Genomic DNA, 24,343 nt, shown 5'->3' with positions numbered 1-24,343 from the left:
TGAAACCTACTCAAATCAAGCTTTCACCTTATCCATGCCACAAAAACTACCTGCATTGATGTTAAGATCAACAAAGACCTCCACATTGCTAAATCCAACGGTAAATTCTCAGTCGTTATCTTACTTGACCAATGACCAGTACTTGACACAGGTGATTCATTCTTCCTCCTTGAAACCCTTTCACCTGGCTTCCAGGACCCCACACTCTCCTGGTTCTACCCCATCAGCTGCTCCTTAGTCTCTGCTGGTTCCTCCTCACCTTCTTAACTCTCGAAACATTGGAATTTGTCAAGAAGAAGTCCTTGGACCTCCTCTCTATTGGTCTACACTCTCTTTCTTGGCTTTGACTACCATCTATATGTTCACCACTCCCGAATTCACATCTCCAGCTTACCTCTCTTGCCTGAGCTCCAGGCTCATATATCTAATAGCCTACTCAATATCTCCATTTGGATGTTTATTAGACATTTCACATTTAATACATTCAAAACAGAACTCCTGATGTTCCTTCCAAACCTGCTTCTCTCAGTCTTCCTCAAATCAGCAAAAGGCAATTCCCTTCCTCAGCGACTCACACCAACCCAATGGAGTTATTCTTAATACCTCTCTCTCTTATATTCCACATTCGATTTGTCAGCAGTTCTGTTGTTCTGTTTTGAAAACTGTTCTCACCATCTCCAATACCACCAAACTGGTCTTAGCCACTATTATCACTTGCCTGGATTATGACAATACACTCCTGGCCTCCTTACTCCCACCTCTGCTTCAGTCTATCCTCAACACAGCAGCCAGAGGGGTCCTGTTAAAATGTAAGTCAAATCACCCCAGTATTCCCTTATTCTCTCTCTCTGTATTTATTTTTCTTACTTATCTGTCTCCTTAACTAGAGCAAAAGCTCCTTGAGTTTTGTCTGTTTTGTTACATAATTCTACAATGGACTGCTATATTTCCACAAAAAATAAAATGGAATAAATTTATTAAAAAATCATATAAAATAAAAGAACATTTAAAAACAAGGAAAAACATCCATGTTTAATTAAGCAAAAACAATCAGAATACAAAAGAGACTATGATCCCAAATGTTAAAAAAAAAATTATCAGTATAAAAAGAAACTCTAAGTCTATATATCAAAATAACTAAGAGTTATCTAGGTGATACGGTTGTCATGATTATTTTCTTTTGACTAATCAGTATTTTAAATTTTCTAAAATGAGCATGATTATTTTATAATAAATATGATTTTTAAAACGTATTTGAAATTTCTATTTTTGAGACCCTTTTCTTTTGTACTAGTGGCAAAATTTTTGTTTTATGTGTTATGAAAATTGTTGTTTTAAATCTCAATCCCTCTAAAATGTACAAGCATTAGAATATCCAAATGCCAGAGGTGGCTAAATCTAATAGTAGGAAGGGTGACCAGTTTATTTAGCATTTCTTGTTAATAATTAACTCAAGTTGCTAACAGTATCATTTCACTAAACATTAAGAAGAGTGAACTCATGAAAAAAGTTACATAGGCCCAGGTATTTCAACTCACTCTCCAGCCACACTGACATTTCAGTTCCATGCTCCTTCCCATTTCAGGTCTTCGCACGTGCAGTCTCCTCTCCCTGAATTGCTCTTCTCTCTATCACGGAACTCAGTTAATGCTCATTCATCTTTAAGATTTCAGCTCAACTGTCACTTCCTCAGGGAAGCCTTTCCTGACCATTCTCATCAGATCAGTTTCCTCCATATGCTTTTACAACAGCTCCCTATTCTTCTATTTTTATCATTTACTTTATAATTACACACTTGTATAAATTATATATTAATGGCTAGCTTCTGCCAGCAAACTGTAAATCCATGAAGGCAGGGTCTATATCTATTTTGCTTACTATTGTAACATCAGTCCTTAATTAGCACAATTCTTGACTAAATGCATGCACAGAGATGATTTATAGGGAATATGATCAATTCAACTGACAGTAGGGTAAATGAATGTCTCTTGATGTGCTTTTTTCTTTAATTCCTTAAAAAGTGGAAGAAGTAACATCTTGGTAATTAACAATAACTCAAACTCTAAGCTATTGTAGAAATATGAGAGCAAGTTCACCTTGAGAGGCCAAGATCTATGAAGAACTAATTGGTTAAAGTCCTGGTTCTTATTTGCTGGGCAAGTCACTTAATATCTTTGAATCTAAACTTCCTCATTTGTAAAACAGAGTAACATTAGTCCATCCTACCTCATACAACTATTGTGAGGATCAAATAAGACATGAGAAAGAATGTTTAACAAATGTTTATCTAGTAAAGTTATTACTGAGTAAATGAAGCACTAGAAAGGTACATACTTGGGGAAACTGATAAATTTAAGCATTACATTTTTTTTCATGATACGAATATAAATATAGACAAGATATAAAGTCCAGAGAGAAAATATCTGGGAATAAACCTGAATCAATTAACATCTGAGTTTCCTAAGGTCTGCTACTATTTAACACGTTAACATTCTTTTAGGGAAGAAAGAATAAAAGACCTTTTTTCCCCCTTCCTTTTTTCTTTTTTTTGGTGGTGTTGTTTGATAGGCATTTTTCTAATGCTAGAAAATATATTGCAAAATGGAATAAATCCTATTCAGCTAAAGTTCTGGATAATAATAATGATTATGAAATAACAGCTAATATTTATTGAGTTATGTGCAGGGCACTGTTCTATACACATATATAAATACTCATTTAATTCTCTTAATAATTTTATCAGGTAGGTACTATTATATCATCTTCATTTTGCAGATAGGAAAATGCGGCACAAAGAGGTTAATCTGTCCAAGATTACACACCAAGTAAAGTGCCAGAACAGGGATTTAAACTCAGGTAGTCTGGCCCTAGTCTACACTGGTCTCTTCAATTCAGAACCTTAAGTTTGCTTCCACTCAACTTTTTATTTCTCAAGTTCTCCACACCCACAAAAATACTGTTAAATTAAATATTCATCTACTGAATTCAAAAGAAAGCAATTTCCAAAACTGAGGGGCAGAAAGAAATGCAGCAAACGAGGGCTTTAAGAATTTACTGTCATAGACTTAAGATCAACTACATTCCTTTTCCTTTTAAAATCTAACTACATTCTGATTTTGGAAAAGATGGTCAAAATAAAAATCGTTTAGTTATATACACTGACCAGGATATGATCCACTCGGTCTCTTTTCTTTCTTCCAAATTTCATCATTTTCTGCCAATCTGTTTTGTGGTTTGGCTCCTTTTTAAGACTGAACAGCTTGAGTACTTCGGTTGCTATGAAGTTCTGTGAAAATAAGTGAAATGAATGAAACACAAACAACAAAGTTGTTGAGATTTAGTGCTTATAATGCAGTAAACAGATTTTTGTTGAGAATACAATATTTATAAAAAAATCATACAAACTTCTTCCACTTACAATTCCACTTAGCAATTTGAAGAGAAAAGCATTCCCAAATGCTCAGATTTTATTCACTTAAAGAACTTTTGTTTCTACACAACATAAAAAAAAAAAAAGTAAAGCCCATTGATGAATCTGCAAAGAAAAATCACTTTAGAGCCCCCTCTACCCAAGAACCACCATTAGCTAACGTCAAGCTGGCAAAACTACAAAAGAAAGTATAAAATAAAACTCTGAACCTGAAACATGAGCAAAGTACAAGGCTTTGGCTGGGATAGCTTATATTGAAGCACCAAGATTCGAATATGTTGTATTAAAAAATTATCAATCAACACTTCAGTATGAGAAGCATGGTAATTTCACTGCTAACAAACAATATTTGAACTATCACCCTTAAAAAAAAACTTTACAAAATGCTACAGCAATATTAAAATTGGAAGGCAGCATCATTGTGTGTTATAATGATGTATGCATTCTGATGAATGCTGGTATATGTTATGTACCTTGTCTTATTTCAATGTATTTGTTCTTTGTTATTAATAAAATAATGGGTTATTACTTTTTATGGTTCTTCTATTTAAAAAAATGTCTTAATAGGGGAAAGAACACATTTATGAATTAGAATCATTTGAGAAGATTCTCAAACTACCAATGTCCTCCAAACCACACCACTCCCCACCTACACACACACACACACACACACACACGCATTCAAGGATGTATCCACTGCTGAGGGCTGAAAGGAATGAAGTGCACCAGTGTTTTGAAAAAGCTCCTCAGGTGGTTCTGATGCTCCATTCCTCAAAGTTGAAAATCATTTTAAAAGTTGTTTTTTTAAAATCTATCAAGTCAATCTTTGACAACTTTTTTTTTTCTACTTACTTTAATCTAAGCAAGGGTCAGCAAACTTTTTCTGTGAAGGACCAGACTGTAAATATTTCAGGCTTTGTGGGCCATATGGTCGCTATTGCAACTACTCAACTCTGTTGGTGTAGCGGAAAGCAGCCATGGACAATGTATAAGTAACTAGGCGTGGCTATGGTCCAATACAACTTTATTTTTAAAAACATGTGGTGGGCTGGATTTGGCCTGTGGGCTCTAGTTTGCCTACCCTCGATGTAAGCATACATTACATCTCATAAATGTCTGCTGGTATTCTGTCAGTACAAAATATTTCTAAAACCTTTCTATAGTTAATACTGTATTATATATTTCAAAGTTGCTAACAGAGGAGATCTTAAAAGTTCTCACCACAAGAAAAAAAAACAACAACTCTAAAAACAACAACAATAACTATCGTATGTGTGGTGATGGATGTTAACCAGACTTACTGTGGTGCTCTTTTCACAATATGTACAAAGATCGAATCCTGAAACTAATATGTTACGTGTCAATTATATCTCAAGAAAAAAAAAGACTAAATTGTTTAGACAATGCCTCCCCTCACGTTATATACCAGAATAATGTATATGTTCCTTTAATGTATTTTGATAGTCCACACATACTACTGGATGATGTAAGAAAATAAGATAAGATAAGTAAGATAAGTAATTGGAGGTATACTCTCTGGGGGAAAAAAAAGCTTCCTATGATCAAATAAGTTTGAGAATCATAACTCTAGAGTCTGGCTACTCAAAATGACCCTAGGATCAGCCACATCAGCATCACTTGGAAGCCTGTTAGACATGCAGAATTTCCAGTCCTACTCCAGATCTACTCAGTAAGGAATCTGCATTTTACCAAAATCCCCAGATGACTCAGATGCACATTAAAGTTTGAGAGGCACTGCAATGAAAATATAACCTTTGCTATATTTTAAAAATAGCTGAGTAGGCAGAGAGATTTCCACCAATGTGATTTTAAAGTTGGTTTGTTGAGAGTCCTTGTAGCTTCAGGGCACTTAATCTTTTCAGGGGCTTCTTAGAAAACAAGCAATATTTTTTGTATATCACATTACTCTCCCACATATTTCAAAACTACATAACCAATTTGAAACCTCCAAAATCAAAGATGGAAAGTTAACACCTACGTGTCTAGGGCTGGCATGTTTGATATATGACACGTTTTCATGTACTTTTAGAATACTGTATCTACCTCTAAGTCATTAAAAACTCACCTAAAACTCATATGAATTGCAATAATTTATCTCCCTGAATATTTGCTGATTTTTTTCTTAAATATTATAATATATATATATATTTGTTCTGCAAAAAATTGAGGATTTGGGATTCCCTCCCACCCTCATCCCTCTACTGCTCATGGATTGAACGAATCAACAAATATTTACTGAATACTTACTATGGGACAGGCCTTGAGGACAGAATGGTGAATAATACAGAAGATAATAATAATAATACTTGCTTTTATGACATTTACAGATCTGTACACATGAACAGCAAATCAAAAAAGGAGATACTCTACAGTTTGCAGTTTACCTTGATTTCATCAAGGTTATTTGGATTTTTCACTCGTCGGAAATAACTAGAGTTGATTCTACATGGCTTCATCCAGACAGGTTGATTCAAGTTGGGATCCTCGGCAAATATTTCCTCAAAAATCTCTTTTGTTAAATCAAAAACCGCCTTGATAGAGAAAAATAAACAAATTAAAATGGCTAAGAATCCAAATTTCAGACAACAGAGAGAAGTTTAAAAATTAGAATTATCCTTCCATATTACATACCTGTTTGTACACCCTTTTACTAGTGCTTTCTATATCTAGACCCTTACTGGCACAGCCAAGCAGTTTTGTAGGAATACTGATGCTGTGAAGATCATGACCTAATTCTTTCCAATTCCAAAGTTCTTCTGCCGCATCATGTACAAGAATTTCTACTTCCTCCGCAGTATGTGGGACTGCCAATAATGTTTCACATGGCTTTTGTGGAGCTCCCTTAGGTTCTGCCATTAGAGGTGCAATTGTTTCTTCTGCCTTATTCTTTTGTATCTTGTGAGAAGAGCTCAAACCAAAGTCTTCATCAAACCAGTCTTGATCATCTCCTAACACGCTCAGGAACTCCCGGCTAATCTCAAGTTCAGCAAGTCTCTTAGCAAGCTCTTCCTGCCCACTGGCACCAAATACTGGACTCTCCTGCAGAAATGGAACCATTCAAACAGAGCACCATTTAGTAACCTCAGATCACTTAACAAGTTTGGGCTTTTTCTTTTTAAAGACAAAGCAAATATATTATTTGTATATTTACTATTTCTCTATAAATAAGCAAAACAAAAACAATATGGTGGCTACTAATGAACAATTTAAGAAAAAACTATCCTGTTTCCTGTAATTCTGCTCACATAAGCCTTACAATTGATTTTAATAAAATGTTTATTGATCAGTTTTTCCTTTTTGTATCATCATTATTCTGTTTCTGAAGAACTGTTTTGCTTCTGAGATATGGAAATGAGATATAAAATTCTCACCTTTGATGATTATCTGGCTCAAGTTACTCAAAATCATTACCGCTGTTCAATTGTCCATGGGCAACCTAAATAAGTTGATGGTCTGAGTATATGTCATAGTGGATATATTTCAGTTTTTACCAGAATCAACATCACAACTGGTAATTTCTGCAAGGCAACTATGACTAAGTAGATATGTGAACAAATAATTTCATAGGCAAAAAAGAACTGGGTTGAGAACCAATGGAAATCTCCATGGAATAAATTTATTCAGTGAATCCGGAAGGGAATCTAATCTGTGGACAGTATACAGGGGTTTTCAACCCAGCATAAACCTGCCAGTGTTTGTGACAACTCTATAGTGACCACTCATGACATAATAGAGGACAATTATACTTCAAACAGAAAAAACAGCTACATGGCCTTTACAAACTAGTGAAGTGATTTTTATTTAACAAACAACACATCACCAAAAAACCTATCAGGAGCTACAGAATTAAAATGTACTATAAAGGCAAGGTTAACTGACAATTTTTCTAGACAAAATACTTACAGGTCTAGGACACATATCTGGTGAGGAAATCTCTTCTTTCTCATCTTCCAATTCAGACCTTAAGAAGCAACCTGGAACACTGGGTGACTGTTCCTCAAGATTCTGGGATAGGCCTTGGGGTGGTACTTTCTTTTGATCATCAACAAGAAGCTCTTGGTTGCTAAGCTGGATTTTCTCATTCCTAGCTTTTTTGATTTGTTGTAGTTGATTGACTGTGTCCTTCACAAAGGCTTTTAGTAAACTGTCTGTCAGTAAGCTGACTGTTTCTAGTTGTTCCTTTGACTTTTTTTCCTCACTTGGTGATGACCTCAGCTGGGCTTCCAATTGGTTCTTTTCTCTTGCTAAAAGGTCCAGAAGTGGGGTAGAAAGCTTTTCTGAAACTTCGGGATATAGGTTCTCTTCCTTTTCGGTAAACTGCTGTTGCTTCCTTAATTCTTCAGAAAAGGTATTATCTAAAGTATCGTCTTCTTCAGCAGTGGAAACCTTTTCCGTGGCACCAGAAACAAGGTCTTTGTTTTCCTTTGAAGAAATCAGTGAATCCACTGAATTCTGCTGGTGAATATGGGCTTCAAGTACTCCAGAAATGTCCTGTATATTGTCTGTTTCTATTTTAAGGCTTCTATCAACTGAGGCTTCTGTGTCATGCATACTAGGTTGAGATTCCTTATAAAAACACTCAATTGCATCCTTTTCTCTGTCAAACTTGGGACCCTCTGTATCTTTTTGTTCTTGATTATAGTATTGATATTGTTCATCTGAATAAGAGTCTTCATCTTCATTTATGTCTACATAGTCATCAAAGTTTTCTGATATGTGAGATATTTTTTGAGGAGGAGCAAAAATCCCATGCTTCTCTTTGCACACAAAGTATACAATGCCATCATATGTTCCATTGTTATTTCCTTCAGGTTTATCCAACTCCACTCCAGCCCAAAATCCTTTAGCAAAACTAGTCACACCTTTGAATCGAAGAGTTCCTGGCTGAACATTGCCAATCAACACCCTATCACCGATGTGGAAATCAAGTAACTCATCTGCAAGAGAAGCTGAAGCTAAGGAAGGGGATTCAGTAAGTCTCTGTTCATGCTCTACATCACTGCGCTCCTTACTTTTCATAAGCTCAGTGGGGGACTTGAGTTCTAACAGCCTTTCAGAATGGACATTGCTATGAATAGAAAGGCTTTTCTCACTGAGGCACTCACTGATTTCATCATCACTACCAAAGCTAGTGGCTCTACTTCTAGAGATCCTTGTTGCCTGTGACTTCTCTCTGCAAGACTGAGAGTCTTTCCTGAGTGACAACAAAGATGTCACCTCAAAGTCATCTTTGTACAATTCAGCTGAAATGTCTTTCTTGGAAGAAGATACTTCAAAATCTTCAGAGTATGATATCTCTTTAGGTGCAAAAAGATGTTCTGACCAAGATAAGTCTCTGCCCTTTATATTCTTTTGTACATGAGAGTCTTTTTCTGATTGGATGTTTGCACTATGGCCCATATCTTGATCTGACTGTCTCTCTTTTGACTCTTTTTTATGAAGATTTTCAATGGCTAATCTAACTAAGTCTTTCTGAACATTTATAGAATCTAAAGAAAGATCTTTCCTTGAAAGAATTTCAGATGAATCTCCCTGTTCCAGGTCTAGTTTCAGGAAGACATCAGGCTTCCTAGATTGTTTAGAATAGGCATCTTCAATTGCACTCTCTTCCAATTTTGCATATTCTACTTCGTGTATTTCTGATTTTTGACTAGATTCTTCTTCAACCTTGGCATCTGACACATCAAGAATTCTATTAGAGGCAGTTAATTCTTTGAGAAGAGGTAATGAAGGGACATTTTCTAGAGAATCTCCAGATTCTGCTCTGGTTCTCCTTGATGATCTGAGAATTAGAGAAGAAGTCTGAAAGTGCTCTTCTGTTCGACTGTCCAATTCAATCATTCTCTTTGCATATGCAGATAAAGACCTTTCTGACACTGATCTCTCAGAACCTGCCAATGCAGCATCTTAAAGGGGAAAAAAAGATCACATCAAAATTATCTAATCACAAATTTCAATTTCTGGAACCAAAGTTTAAATAAAAGCTAAATATTGGTGAGAAAAAGCTCTGGTCAATAAATAGGACCTGTTTTACAGGTTACTGTATAAGGTAAGTTTTTCCTTTAAGAGAATATACTGTACCAACAATAAACAGAACATTTAAAAAATGACTGAAAATTTAAAGTTTGGTATAATTTTTTAAGCGTTGTCAACTTACAAAGTAAAGAAAAATGGATCAAAGTTTATGGAGATGTTAATCCTCAAATCATGCAAAAACAGAATTGTATGATGGATATTACATATATTCTTTGAAAATGAAAGCAATGAAGGAAGGACAAATGCAGGGACTTCAACTAACCTTTTGAATGTAAAAAAGGGAAAAAGAAAATCAACTATTTCTGCAAATGTAGCACTTTACGAGCTAAAATTGCAAAATAAGAAGAAAATAAGATTTGATGAACTAACAAACCAAGAATTAAAAGTTTTGAATTCAAATCTCTGTTTTGTCACTGTTACTAGGTAGGCTTTTTCATGTCTCAGTTTTATTTCCTCATTGAATTATACTTTATTTTCAATAGTTCTTATCTTTCTTTGGATTAAATTGAAAAAAAAATGTATGTAACTACTTACACTGAGAAACAGCATAGGCTGAAAATATATATAATCAGATACAAAATCTGATAAAGGGAGAATTTAGATACTGATGATACACTCACAGCCATTTTAGATTAATGTCTTTATGCCTCAGTTTTCATCAGTTATTGGGACAATAAAGACTGATTCACATAACTTAGGCATAACCAACAAATCACTTAAAATATAAAAGTAACTTAAAATATTAAATAATCTATTATCTTTAAGAAGTTCACTTTTTAACCAAAAAGCTGTAGAGGCGGAATTTTGTAGGCACTTGTATAATCTTTAGTCTATGTAGATACTATGTGATTATTTTTTCTAGTTACATACCAACATGTTCAGCAATGGACTCCAGGGATCCTCTGGAACGTTCTGACTCTGTCAGTGATTTCCAATTCTTTGCTGTTTCAGATCTGAAGCAGAAAAATTAATAAACAGAAATAAATGTATTGCTGATACTGTAGTAACTGGTAACAAAAAGCAGTCAATTCTTAGACAACTGCTTCTTTTTTCTTCTTCGCAGGAAGTATTCCAACCTTTGCCACTTCCACCAAGTCTATTTGTGGCCTTCATCACACTCAGTAGATGATCTTGCCTCTTTTAATGAGAGAAACAGAGGCCATCAGCATGACCCTTCTTATCTTCAACCTTTTTACCTACAAATTTATCTATATTCACAGCCATCCCAACTGCCTTTCCTCCTGTCTGCAAGGAAGAAAAAGGTGTATCTCTCACACTTGTTCAAACTTCTTTCTGCCCCAAATCCCATACATTTCCACAGCCTCATTGATGGTATTCCTCAATTGTCCATTCTTTTTCCTACAATCTTTAGTCCTTCAATCTGGTGATTTTTTTCCCCTCAGCTTACATGTATGCCTCAAGCCTCAAAAAAATCCCACCCCCCCAGTCTTTTTTTTCCCTTCTTTTTTAACATTTTTATTTTATATTGGACTGTAGTTGACTTAAAATGTTGTGCTAGTTTCAGGTATACAGCAAAGTGATTCAGTTATACATATATCTATTCTTTTTAAAATTCTTTTCCCATTTAGGTTGTTACAGAATACTGAGCAGACTTTCCCCCCTCAATTCTTTATTCCTCCACCTGGTGCTACTGTCCTCTTTCATGCTTTAAGTTGACATTCACCATCCTCATTTTCTTGCTTTCTTTTTATCTGCTAAGTCATAATATTTGGCTTCTACTCCTACTTCTTTATAACCCCCTTCAATGTTGCTATTTTATCATATTTAGTACTTGGCTCCCTTTTATTCTCTCTGAATGCATACCTTTTTCACCCAAATGTTCACCCAAATGTTGTTATATTTATAGCTTCAACCACCATCTATATGCTGATCACCCCAAATTAAAAAGCTAACACCTCTCCTGGATAATTCCACTTAGATGAACTACAGGTACCTCAAAATTAACATTTTAAAACCAAAATCATAAGACTCCCACCGAAGAACACCTGATTTTCCTTTGGAACTTTGACCCAACAAACTACTATTTAAGAGAAACACGGGAGTCATCCAGCTTTTCCCTGCTTCCCTATCTAGCACTTTAATTTGTTAAGTATACTTCTTAAAAATTCCTAAAATCTATCTCCTATTCTCTATTCTTATTACAGTGGATTATCTGAGGGCTGGCTTAGACTACTGTTACCCCTGCTTCTAAACTTACCCCTTTCTATCTTTCCTTCATATTGTAGTCAGAAAGATTTCTCTAAACAGAAATCTGATTCTACCATTCTCTGGTTAATAAAACTATAAAACCATTCAATGGATTGTAGAAATTAAAATAAAACTTATGTATAATGTAATATAAAGGAAAAATGTATAAGTAACAAAATTACACACAAAATCTAAGCATAAAAAATCCTAGATGGAAATATATCTAATTGTTGACATCTGTTGTTTTGGGATAGTTAGGTATGATACGATTTAAACTTTCTTCTTTTTACCACTTCCCTCAATATTCTAGTAGCAATAATAATAACAACTAATACATAGTGCTAATTGTGTGCTAGGCCCTGTTCTAAGTTAAGTCTTTTAACTCTCATAACAAGTTTATTACTCAGGTGTTGGTATAGGGATATAAATCCCTATTACAAAACAGAAGCACAGAGAGGTTAAATAACTTGCCCCAAATTAAAAAGCTAGCTGGTACTGGAGTCAGGATTCAAACCCAGGTAATGCTAAATTAATTGTAATGAGCCTCTGTAACATTTCTAAAAAACAAAAAATATCCTAAAATATGCTTTTTAAAAAATTTTAACAGCGTCACATCTTCTAAAAATGTAAATTAGAAACTACTAAGAATGCGTGAGTACAAGGTTATCACAATTTGTTTTTTATTTTTCCAGTCTCTTCTCCTAACTCCAGCTACATCCTATGACATTCAGCTTCCATGATATGCCAAGCTCTCTGTTGCTTCTGGTCACTCATGAGTGCCCTTCTCTCTGAAATATCCCCTATTTCTCAGTCCCACTTACCTATATAACCTCTACTCACTCAAAATTTAGTTTAAATATTACTACCTGACTTTCTTATATACCACATTATATATTCTAATAGTGCTACTTTGTATCTTCTGTATTTGTATTCACTGATGGCATAATATTCTATCCCTGGAAAGAACCATCATTTATTTACTGGGCTATTCACCAGTTCTGGACATAAAGGTTGCTTCCAGTGTTTATGTTATAAACATAATATAAAAGACGTTATGATAAACATATTCATGCAAATAGATATTTTTGATAGCCCATATTTTCTCAAGCTAGATTTTCAGAAGTGGAATTATTGAGTCAAAAGTTACAGATTGTTTTTGACTTTTGAAACATTGCCAAACTGTTTTCCAAAACAACTATACCAACTTACGATGCTATAATAGCAATGCTGGAGAGTACTATTTTTACTGCTCCCATCTGATTTCAGGATTCAAAATATATTTTAAAATCTATACCTTATTATAAATTTTATTTGTGATTATATCATAAATAACAAATTTACTTTAGTGAAACTGAAAATATAAACTAGTATTTTCACTTCTACAATTTCACAGTTACTTAAAAGATAGCTTCTACTCAAAACCTTTCCTTATTCCTTTCTCAAACAAGGCAGAATATAGGTTAGTTACCAAAAATTTCTACCTGTGTAGTGGAAGGGGCTTGATCTTGGGTTTTTCAGAAGCTGAGGAGAGCGTTTTAATCTGAGGCTTGGCTGTTGGTGATGTTTCCAAATCTCGGCTAAGCTCGGCTTCAGTTTTCTTAATGAATTCATCATATGACTAAGTTTAGAAAAATCAAAGGAGTCACTACACAGAATTTTTTAAACTATCTTAAATTATAAAATAGTATATTTTATGGTAAAATATTCAAACCGTAAAAAAGATATAAAATTCTTTCTCCCTGCATCAGTATTATTTCCCAGAGTTCTAAAATCAGTTACTTGTATAGCCTTCTTGAAATAGTCTATGTATAAGTAAGCTGTATAATTGTAATACTAATATCAATTAGGAAATGACAGTCTCAGTCTACAGAAGTTTAATACTTATGAAGCAATAGTTCAGGCCCTGCCACATTAAAAAACTTCTTTACCTAATTATATAATTATTCTTTAAAGGATGTCTTAATACTTTCCTGGTATTTTTAAGAAGTTTAGCCATTACACTAAGTTTCAATGGCAGTAAGCTTCTTAAGGGGTGAGCACTTCAGGAATACAAATCTCAAGGAGAGAGAAGAGAGTGGTTGGGAGTATGATAGTATAGAATTGCAAAAATATTTCTTAGTCATTAGCCATTCTGTAAACAAAACTTCACTAATTTATAATTCTAACTTGAATGAAATCTAAGGGAAGCCCTCCTTCTATTAGAAAAAGCTCCTCAGTTTTCTAGGCTAAAATTAATCCCTACTTTTACATCTCTCACGTTTAAGACTACAGCTGTTTTGCTCAACACGATATGTCCAGTACCTACTCACAGTGTCTGGCTCAAAGGAGGCTGAGTGAATGAGCAGATGGATGTTTGTCAACTGCTACAGTTCCCTAAAACTTAAGCTAAAATCACTGTTTTTATAACTATCACCGTCTATGTTACCTTCCTCTGAACTGTCAATGTTTTGATAAACATTGGTATTAAACATATACTACAGCTAGATGATTTGGCTAGCTAGGTATACATAAGGACAATGATTTCTCAGATCTGAAAGCTATACTTATATGAGTGTAGTTCATTTATTAAATATGTGATCAAATAAAATCCAAAAGATTTTTTTTCATACGAACTGCTATGTATTATATATTTCTCTATCATATACTATAATTGTAAAATCTAAATACAGAACTTTCTTTTGCCTTTATTTAAACTGTTTAATAGAATGTTGAATGAGATGGATCTTTTGTATCCTTCTCTAGATACCTTTCCGGGTGACATACCTATTAATGAACTTTTTGGGCAATGCCATTCAATCTAACAGTATTTCGTTTAGCTTTCAATGGCTCCGCGTGACCTATAGCGAGCAGTACTTTTAAATCCTGGGCCCCACCCTAGACCAATTAAATCAAAATCTCTGGGAGTGAGCCTGGATATTTGTATTTTCCAAAAAATCTCCTCAGTTAATTCTAACGTATAGTCAGGTTGAACACTACAGACCTATATAGGATGAAGTCCAAACTTATCAGTCTGGTTTCTAAGGCCCTGAACATGATCTTTATTTTTAAATTTTATTCCTCACTACTTTCCAACATGAACTTCTCAGCATGGCCACTGAATCTTAACCATTTTTTCTTACTTCTAAGCATATGTGCAAGTTACAATTCCCGTTCCCATCTCTGTGTTGTGTGCCTGTGTAAACGTCTATCTTCTCCAGATCTGTTAGCAGGTCTATTTTCTATGTGGAAGATAATGTAGTGTTAACAGCAGGGGCACAGAATTTGGAATTCGAGCTAAATTAAAATCCTAGTTTTAACACATGTGAGCTGTGTGTCTCTGGATATCATTAATCTCACTAAAACTTAGTTTCCTCATCTGTAACAGAGGGATAGTTAATATCCACATCTTGTTACTTTGAGGATAAAATGAAAAATATGTGTAAAGTAATTAGCTGAGTTTCCAGCACATAAATAGGCACCTGATTAAGTTAATTAATGTAGGAGGACACATGTTTGGTGTTACCACACAAGGATGATTAAAAGAACAGAAATTCTGGCTAAACATAACAAAGAGCTTTCTAACACTTAGAGCACCTAGAGTCCAACCGATGAAACCAACTGCCTTGAAAATCTGAAATTTGCTATTACTGGAAGTGTCTGGATAGAAGCTGAATGATCTTCTCAGGTCAGGCCATGAGAAGGGATTCTTATGATGAGCGGGAAGTTCAGACCGGTTCTATAACGAATGTGGTGTTTAGGAACACTAGGCTGGCAGAATGCATGCAAGCTATAGGGAAGCGACCAGAGGCAGGGACATTTAAGAGGCTATGTAGACAACAGAGGCAAGAGGACATAAGGGCCCCAAATAGCTTGATGGCAGTAGGAATGGAAAGGGACAAGCAAGAAGATTTATGAAAAAAGTATCAGTGGGATCTGGTGACTGAATGGATGGGAGAAAACAGAATGAGGAAGACATAAAAACTAGGTTTCCAGACTGGGGTAGAATCATGGAAGGTTGCTGGAGTTAAGGAAAGTCAAGTTTAGAGTTATTATTTAGGAGCCATTCAAACAGTACGAAGAGTCATACTAATAAGTCGTGTGGCATGAAACACCACTCCGCTTTAAAAAAAAAAAAAAAGAAAAAAAAGGCATTAACAGTTCCAATAGCTAGGATTATTTATCTAATGGTTCTTTGCTTTAGAGGACACGGATATCAATTTTTCTTTCATAGGCCTAATCTTTCTTCTTTAGAAAAAAACTTATTTTAATACTTTTACTATTTACTTTAATACCTGATATTATAATATTTAACATTTTAATTTAATATTTAATTTAATCTTTCAAGCAAGAGTTTGTTCAGATTTTTTTTTAAAGTTAGGTTAAAATGTGGTACAAAATTAATATTGAAAAATTCTAATCCATTACTTTATTAACAACACTGAAAACATTTCAGGGTTCAGATTTACATTAGCCTTGAAATTAAACCCCTTTCTTCTTATGTCTAACCTCCAATTGTTTGATTAGACTGGCTTCTTGGGCTTTCAGTCTTTCCTTTTGCCTTTTTTTCTGTTCCTTCTTCAGTTGGTCCACAACTGATTTTCTTTTCCGCAGCTCATCCTTCAGGGCTCTGATCCTACCTTCAATGTCACTCTGGTCAGATGTAGTTTCTAAAAGAGATACAGAATCTTTTTATTTAACTTAAAAATAAAGTTAACTCAGTAACTATTAATAAAAAGCACCAATGTAAAGTCAATCTAACATTTAAAATTTGAGCTTCAGAAAAAAAGTATTAGTGATTTGCATCCTTTCTTTTCCCCTAAATCTCTATGGGGGGGGGGGGTGTCTTCCTATTTGTTTTCACTTTCTAATTGCACTATTTGAAACTGCAAATAAATTTCAAGGTACCCTGTTCTTGATAAGATAAGCAGCTGGAAGTTGAAAAACTTTTGGTTAGTGAACTTTGGACATTCTGCAAGGATTTAGTTCCTGGTGACAAGACAGCCATATTTAACTGTACTTCCTCTTGGTTATTAATAGTAGTTTCATAGTTTTTAAGTCATATTCAAATCAAAGTGGAATTTTACCATTTTAAATTGATTGTGAGTCATCAGCTGATGTCTTAACATCACATAAAAGGAGAGAGAAAAATTACAAAGAAACATACTCTGCAGTAACCTTTCTTTGGAAGTTCTTAAAATATTTAAAATAACTGAAATGAAACTAGTTAAATCTTATTTTCTTCCCAACAATTCAGACACATATATACACACATACAAAGTAGATGTCCAGTCATAGCAAAATCATGAAAAAGACATTTCATTGTAAGTGTCATGCATATCTTATAAAAATAAGTATCATTTAAAAACACTTTATTTCACTAAACATGGAAATTACATAGAAAAAAAAAAAAAAAAGACTGTTCCTCACACCTCCTCCCTGAATCACACAATGGTGTCATTTAATGAGTGAGACATTTAATAGTCTTATAAGAGAAATACTATTGTATACAAATCTGAAGACTCAGATGTACATTACAACATTACATCATAAACAATCAGGTTTTTTCAAGCACTTCAGATTAAATTGCATAGAACTAGTCACAGAATTTATTTTAAAAAGATAATAGTCTTTTTTTGCAATGTGATCTAAATATCTGGTTTACAAATAATGACATCTAAGTTCCTGCCACTTTTATGTCCTGAATTAAGGTATACTAGGAAGTTATATCCATCTTATACCAGTAGTGGCATCAGACTGTGCCCTTAGCATGGGCGAAGTTTACCACTTAGTGATCAACACTCATAAAATGAAGTAACAATAAAGGCCATTTTCAACTCAGGATCTATTACTAGTAATCGGTAAGGTGTTTGACACTTAACGATTTCTAGAATTGATGTGAAAATTAAATAAGGTATACAAAGCATGTAGCACAGTACCTGGACTACTATTACAGCTCAGTAAATGGTGGTAGTGTTAGCACACATAAAACAAACATTTTTATGTAGCCATATTTTATGTAACATATTTTTTGGTTTAAAACTAAAAAAGGTGGTAGAGATGAGATAGCAACTGAATATCCTGCTCAGGCTTTCTTTTAATTTCTGAAGAAAATAATCAATTGGTTTCAAGGTTAAAAGACTCTGAACCTTAGTGGAAAGCTTTACAGTGATTTAACTGATGATTCTAGTACAATAATTGGGGGTAGGACTGTAGGCTGAGCAAAAAATTATAATCTTTCTACAATGAAGTATAAACCCATATCTTTGCATCTTCTAAAGCTGTGTATTCTTTTAACTGTGTATTCTTTATGTGCTTCCAAAACTTGAGATGTTACTTTGATAAAATTTTATAGGAGACTACTACACTCCCACAGACTTAGTTTCAACTCTGCCCCCAAAATGTTTATTTTAAATGAATATATTTTAAAAATTGGATATGTCAACAGTGATTTTTTAAAATAAAAATATCTTTATCATCTATGATTGTGAAGATTTAATAGCAGATGATGAGAAACTTCAAGTTTTAGATGAAAGACCTTGGGAAATGTTTTTATTTTTAAGTACTAAAGAAACCAAAATCCTACAAATGAAGGGTAGAGATTAAGTAAAAGTCTATGAGAGTGAATGGGAATACATGTTATATGTGCCCAAATCTAGTATTACAACATGGTGTTTATCATCAGTAACATCTAAGAGAATCTCTATAATTTTTTTTTTTTTTATCCAAGCAACTTTCTAGATGAATGTATTGTCTTTATGAAATTCTCTCCTACAGGGTTTTTTGGAAGGTGAGGGGACAGGGCAAGTGGCAGGTAAATGATACTTCAGTTTGTTGAAACACATCAAGACAGAAGAAGCAGATGGACAGAATAACTCAATCAAAAATTAAGTTTGATTATCTGACACATGCTGACTGTATTAATTTGGTTGATAACAAACTCTCCATCACTTAAGTGAGAAAGGTATTATATAACTCCACTACATTAAAATTTACCACTTCCATAAATACTGCATATAAATGATGTCATCATGAATAGGTAGATGGCATTATAGTTTAAAAATTTCAGAGCTGTTTTTCTAAAGCTGTTCTTGCTTAAATATGTTTTACCAATAAAACAGTATCTTATAAATATTATCATTAATCCTTGTTGCATAACTCATGCAAGGATGGTTAAGATATTATTCCATTGCTACAGATAGAAAAGATTATCTAATATGGGAAGGAAACTTAAAGAGAGTCACCAGTATGTAATAGAGCCATGAAGAGAATCCATATTTCCAAGTATCAAGTTTATGTCCACTGACATATTATTCTACTGGCAGTAACTTTTCACCAGAGTACATGAAAGCAAATGTATAAAAATGCTGGTCACTTGCAACAGATAAAAATGACAGACAGGGACTTCCCTGGTGGTCCAGTGGTAAAGAATCTGCCTTGCAACGCAGGGGATGTGGGTTCGATCCCTGGTCAGGGAACTAAGATCCCACATGACGCGGGGCAACTAAGCTTGCGTGCCACAACTACGAGCTCACGCGCCTCAACTAGAGCCCGCATGCCGCCAACTACAGAGCCTACACACTCTGGAGCCCGTGTGCCACAACTAGAGAAGAGAAAACCTACACGCCACAACTAGAGAGAAACCTGCACGCCACAACTAGAGAGAAGCCCATGCACCACAATGAAGATCCCACAGGCATAACAAAGATCCCGCGTGCTGCAACTAAGACCTGACACAGCCAAAAATAAATACAATAAACAATAAATAAATCTTTTTAAAAAAACAATTTAAATACGACAGACAACATTCTTCAACTTTAATTACTGGCTTGATCCAGTAATTCCATTTCTAAGAATTTATTCCTACTGAAATATTCAACAGAGATCTATATAAATGAAGATGTTCATTACAGCATTATTTGAAATAATGAAAATTTTGAGAAAACCTACAGGACTATCACTAGGGAAATGGTTAAATAAATTATGGTATACCTACCCTTTGAAATATTATGCAGTTATTCAAAGAATAAAGGAGATCTATAAATAATGGGCATGGGGAAAAAAACCCATGATTTATTACTGTTTAAAACACTGAAAACAAAGGGGGTACAGAATAGAATCAAAGATCAAAAAATGAATAGTATTTTTCACTTTTCCTTTACTAAATGTCTACTCTCAAAAGAAAACTGAAAATGAACTCAAAAGACATACACTCAATATGGTATTAATCTTCCTCAGAATCCTACATAAACCAAGTATTGCCCGTCTAGATATGCCTCCCACAATCAACGCCTTGAATCAAGTCTTCTAGAGTAAAGGCTGTTTATTCTTTCGTAAATTATATGCCACAGAGATTTACAGTATGATAGAAGTTATGGGAAAATAGATAATGCTCCCCACTGCCATGTGAAGTCTCTCCTCTACTTTTCCTCCCTTGAGTCTTATGCTATCCTGCTCTGCCACCTCCTATTTCTCCTCACTGTCAGCATTAAATCATTCAAGAAACGTTTAATAAATACCTACTATGTGCAATGCAAAGTACCTGTTAGGGCCTGGTGCTACAACTGTTAAAACATAGGACTCTCCTTTGCAGAAGTCTATATTCTAGTAGGGGAAACCTGCTGGGTAAAGTTTGATTACAGTTTATGTGCTGCCTGGTATAACAAGTTGAAGAGCAGAGCACTATGGGAACACATAAGCAGTGCCTGACACACACCAAAAATTCAAAGAATGTGTGATGAATAAATGACTATTAACATCCAAGAATATAACAATTTATCATAGTTGGTATAATTAGGGATATAATTATCAATGAAAAGCAAAGAATTATGTGATTTAGTCTTGGCAAGAAAAAAGTCTTTACAAATGAAACAAAGAATAACATTTTACCAGCCACATAGTTAGACAAAGCTTATTAAAGAGGAATTCAAATATAGTACAAAGAAAACTAATTCCTCCTTGTTAGTCTTACCTGACTGTGTCATAGATAATGACTCATCTGACCAACTATAACAGTGTTGATGGGACTTGACGGGTAGACGACATTGTCCTCCAGATCTATGACTTCCTTTGCTAGACTCCTGCTTTGACACAGATGTGCAGCTTTTAGGAGGTGACTGTTCAAATAGAAAATCAAATGGGAACTGTTTTGTGATACAGTTGTAAAATTCTATTTAAAATTCAAGATACGAACCAGTTGAAGATAATGTTTACAAAGAGTTTTAAATAACTTTATGAAATAAAAAGTGAAAAAAGTTTGCAAAATATACAAAGGATAAGATCTTGACTTTTTTAAAGGTACAGAGAAAAGTTATAAAAAAAGCATGCTTTTGGGCTTCCCTGGTGGTGCAGTGGTTGAGAATCCGCCTGCCAATGCAGGGGACACGGGTTCGAGCCCTGGTCTGGGAAGATCCCACATGCCGCGGAGCAGCTGGGCCCGTGAGCCACAACTACGGAGCCTGCGCGTCTGGAGCCTGTGCTCCGCAACAAGAGAGGCCGCGACAGTGAGAGGCCCGCGCACCGCAATGAAGAGTGGCCCCCGCTTGCCGCAACTAGAGAAAGCCCTCGTGCAGAAATGAAGACCCAACACAGCCAAAAATAAATTAATTAATTAAAAAAAAAAAAAAAAAAGAATGCTTTAAAAAAATGTTTATAATAAACTACGAGTGGCTACTCAATCAGTGATATTTACCCCCTTATTCGTTTTAACTTCAAAAATAATAAATATGGGGGTGCAGATATCTCTTCGACATAGTAATTTCACTTCCTTCGGATATATATCCAGAACTGAATTTGCTGAACCATACGGTAGGTCTTCATCAACAGATGAATGGATAAAGAAAATATGACATAAACACACACACAAACACACACACATGCACACACACAAATACTATTCAGCCATTAAAAAAACCAAACAAACCAGAAATCCTGTCATTTGAGACAACATGGACGGATTCTGAGGGCACTGTACTAAGTGAAATAAGTCAGAGAGAGAAAGACAAATATTATATGATCTCACTTATATGTGGAATCTAAAAAAACCCAAACTCATAGAAAAAGAGGTCAGACCTGTGGTCACCAGAGGTGGGGGTGGAGAGGTGGGGGAACTGGGTGAAGCTGGTCGAAAAGTATAAGCTTCCAGTTATAAGACATATAGGTACTGGGGATGTAATATACAACATGATGACTATAGTTAACACTGCTATATGGTATATTTGAAAGGTGCTAAAAGAGTAGATCCTAAAAGTTCTCATCACAAGGAAAAAAAATTTTTTGTAACTATATGAGGTGATGGATATTAACTAAACTTACTGTGGTAATCATTTCACAATATATGTATGTCAAGTTATTATGCTGTACACCTTTAACTCACACAGTGCTGTGTGCCAATTGTATGTCAATAAAACTGAAAAAAAAATTTAAATATACTAATGTACTACTTTTATGGAAGGAAAGAAGAAGAAATGGAAGCGGGGAGGGAAGAAAGAGAGCATAAGAAGACTGCCCAAATGAGATTATTTATTACAAAGGGTGTAATTTCTACCTTGATATCAAGTGGAAGTGAGAATGTCTGATTTGATTCCTAGCTATCACCACTTCCTACCCCTGTGACTATGGGCAAGCTTCCTAGCCTGCTAAGCTTCAGAGTGGGGCTTAAAATCTAAAGAATTGTGAGGATAATCTACATAAGGCATTCAGCATACTACCTGGCACTTGGTAAGTAAACACTCAGTAAATATTACTTTTTATTATAGAAGTGACTTTAAGACACACTGAATTTAGGTGGATTCTTTTTTTTAAACACAAAGAGGCTTTAACAATGTTTGTGTTCACTTATAATATTTAATATTGTTATGCTATAAAAAGAAACGAAATTGAACTATTTGTATTGAGGTGGATGGACCTAGAGTCTGTCATACAGAGTGAAGTAAGTCAGAAAGAGAAAAACAAATACCGTATGCTAACACATATATATGGAATCTAAAAAAAAAAAAATGGTTCTGATGAACCCAGGGGCAGGACAGGAATAAAGATGCAGACGTAGAGAATGGACCTGAGGACACTGGGAGGGGGAAGGATAAGCTGGGTCGAAGTGAGAGAGTAGCATTGACATATGTACACTACCACATGTAAAAGAGATAGCTAGTGGGAAGCAGCTGCATAGCACAGGGAGATCAGCTCGGTGCTTTGTGACCACCTAGAGGGGTGGGATAGGGAGGGTGGGAGGGAGATGCAAGCAGGAGGGGATATGGGGATATATGTATACATATAGCTGATTCACTTTGTTATACAGCAGAAACTAACACAACACTGTAAAGCAATTATACTCCAATAAAGATGTTTTAAAAAAGGCATAAAAAAATAAATAAAAGAGAAAAGTGAAAAATAAAAAATAAACACAAATTCCCATCAAAAAAAAAATACTGTTATGCTAATCCCCTCGTACACTTTATAAAATCAAGTTTTAAAAGACAAGCAGTTAAGTTTCTTTCTTAAGTTTTTACCAGATAGTTTTTTTTATTGAAGTACAGAATTAAGGACAATGTGGAAAACCTTTTTATTCTAAAGTGAACATTATTCTAATTTAGAATATATATCCATTCCAGATCTGCCTTAAAGAGATGAAACCACTACTTTTATTCTGATTAAGAGTTATAGAGCAGTCATTAATTAAATTATAGAAAAGGCACACTAGTGTGGTTTAAGGTCTTATTGTTTCTATTAAATGACAAAACAGACTTTAATAAGAACTTGTATTGTCTCACATATTATCTTTATTAAAAACTTTAGAAGTTCCTATCCCCTAAATATTAAAAACTTCACAGCATATAATTTTATAACCGCCCCTAAAGCTAAAATTCATATATTTATAAATCTTTAGGAGTCAAGGAAAAGCTTTATCTCTACTCAAATGTCATATACTGTATGTTACAGGTATGGGTGATAGTCAATGCTGTCCTTAATAGCAAGAATATAACTGTTAATAATATACCTTTCAGACAGGTTTTTTTTCTAAAGAAGCTTTAAGATATAAATATATATTAACTTACATGTTTACTAGGCGAGGTAGAAGATTCCAGTTCTTGTGAAAAAACCATTTCTTCAGTAAGTATACTGTGATCTGGACTCCCAGGCTGCTCCTGAACTATAGATTCAGACGGCATATATTCAACAGCAGGGCTGCCCAATTCTTCTGGAATAGAGCTTTCACTGTGTAGATGAGAATAGGAAGGTACTGGAGATTCTGTTTCACTCACTATTTCTAGAAGAGAGGGTGAAAACAAGAAAAAGTACACAATCTTGGTCAAGGGACATGTTCATCTGTTAAACTTCACATTTGTTTTTAGCATAATTTCACTAGTTGCATTTAGATATAATTTTTAATCCCACCACTTAGTGAATCACATTTACTATAATATCCATTAGTCTAAGAATTTTGGCTGATGCAAACTGACAGAAGATATCTGTAACATATAATCAGCAATGATAATGACTGACAACCTGAATGTAAAGATGCACAGCAATTACAACTCATATATTCATTTAGAAATGGAATCAGTGCAACCACCTTGGAAAGAAATTTGGGAGTATTTGGCAAAGATGAAAACACTCTACGATCTAGCGGTTCCACTTCTAAGTGTAAGTCCTAGATAGATCTTGTATACACGC

The 24,343-nt window shown here is 34.6% G+C and overlaps 1 protein-coding gene across 5 annotated transcripts in view; it reads right to left on the bottom strand.

The window, feature by feature from the left end:
* The window catches only part of CEP350 (centrosomal protein 350), a 136,986-nt gene that overhangs the window by 8,850 nt on the left and 103,793 nt on the right, over nucleotides 1-24,343 (bottom strand). For 4 of the 5 annotated variants that reach the window (XM_068541344.1, XM_068541346.1, XM_068541345.1 and 1 more), the window contains exons 29-37: nucleotides 23,725-23,936; nucleotides 20,643-20,787; nucleotides 16,181-16,341; nucleotides 13,177-13,313; nucleotides 10,358-10,440; nucleotides 7,355-9,357; nucleotides 6,083-6,490; nucleotides 5,836-5,982; nucleotides 3,164-3,286 (exon numbers count right to left, since the gene is read on the bottom strand). In XM_068541344.1, the coding sequence (XP_068397445.1) occupies nucleotides 3,164-3,286; nucleotides 5,836-5,982; nucleotides 6,083-6,490; nucleotides 7,355-9,357; nucleotides 10,358-10,440; nucleotides 13,177-13,313; nucleotides 16,181-16,341; nucleotides 20,643-20,787; nucleotides 23,725-23,936 (3,419 nt within the window). The remainder of the gene's footprint in view (nucleotides 1-3,163; nucleotides 3,287-5,835; nucleotides 5,983-6,082; nucleotides 6,491-7,354; nucleotides 9,358-10,357; nucleotides 10,441-13,176; nucleotides 13,314-16,180; nucleotides 16,342-20,642; nucleotides 20,788-23,724; nucleotides 23,937-24,343) is intronic. The other variant, XM_068541348.1, reaches the window with a different exon arrangement.

This window comes from Eschrichtius robustus, chromosome 3 (genome assembly GCF_028021215.1).
Source record: "Eschrichtius robustus isolate mEscRob2 chromosome 3, mEscRob2.pri, whole genome shotgun sequence".
NCBI classification, from domain to species: domain Eukaryota; kingdom Metazoa; phylum Chordata; class Mammalia; order Artiodactyla; family Eschrichtiidae; genus Eschrichtius; species Eschrichtius robustus.
The sequence above is the reverse complement of the archived record's forward strand: the minus strand, read 5'-3'. Positions and strand labels throughout refer to the sequence as shown.